This window comes from Ctenocephalides felis, unplaced genomic scaffold, assembly GCF_003426905.1.
Source record: "Ctenocephalides felis isolate EL2017-DRISC unplaced genomic scaffold, ASM342690v1 CF-g0.4_SCAFFOLD_01218, whole genome shotgun sequence".
Lineage (NCBI taxonomy): Eukaryota > Metazoa > Arthropoda > Insecta > Siphonaptera > Pulicidae > Ctenocephalides > Ctenocephalides felis.
In genome coordinates this window covers 1,738-2,500 of record NW_020537372.1, presented here as the reverse complement: position 1 = coordinate 2,500, position 763 = coordinate 1,738, and the positions used below count along the sequence as shown (strand labels likewise).

The window sequence follows — 763 nt, the reverse complement described above, 5'->3', positions numbered from 1 at the left end:
CGTAACGGAGCGATCACTGAAATTTCAGGACGATAAAATATTTTAATAAATTAGGAACAAATCACAATTACGCACCTTCATCCAGCTCTTAAAATATTTATAATACGTAAAAAACAACATATACTTTAAAAGTTGGACACTGTAAACACACACTACACTGTATACTTCTTGACAAATTATAAAAACGCATACGCATCAGTTAGTTTTTATGCCCGTGCTATAGATGGAGTCGGTCTTTACAGCTTGCACCAAGTGACTTAGTCGATGAATGATCCTGCGTCTTCTAGGCTTCTTCTCTGGAACAATATCGCGTCTTGCCAAAAAAATTCTAATTTCTTATTAAAAATATTTTGAAAAGATTTTCAAAAATATTTTCTATCATAATTGATCACTGTTAAACATTTTTGAATTTATGCCTAATCAACAACTTCAATTGTTCTTTGCTAACTACATGCAAAATTTTATGTACAAGCGCACGTACTTCTCTCATGCTTTTCACATGTTTTTCGGACAGCTATTGTTGATTCCAAAAGCATCAAAGATAATTATAAATAGATTGTCAACAAACATCAACAAGATTTAGGTTACTTGTGTCGAGGTTTATTCAAAATTCCGTATAAACACTTTCTCTTAAAATTAAACGTATTTGTACTATAATAAATACTACATTCTTTAAAGACTTTTTAAATAGAAAGCAATTTAAAAATTGCGTAAGTCATAATCCGAACATTCTGGAAGTCTTACTCATCAATATCACTATTGT

General features: G+C 30.5%; 1 protein-coding gene across 1 annotated transcript in view; it reads right to left on the bottom strand.

The window, feature by feature from the left end:
- The window catches only part of LOC113369296 (CCR4-NOT transcription complex subunit 6-like), a 2,735-nt gene extending 2,245 nt beyond the window's left edge, over window positions 1-490 (bottom strand). Inside the window, exon 1 of the mRNA XM_026610076.1 lies at window positions 193-490. Coding sequence (XP_026465861.1) covers window positions 193-196 — 4 coding nt within the window. The 5' untranslated portion in view covers window positions 197-490. The remainder of the gene's footprint in view (window positions 1-192) is intronic.
- Window positions 491-763: the final 273 nt, after the last annotated feature.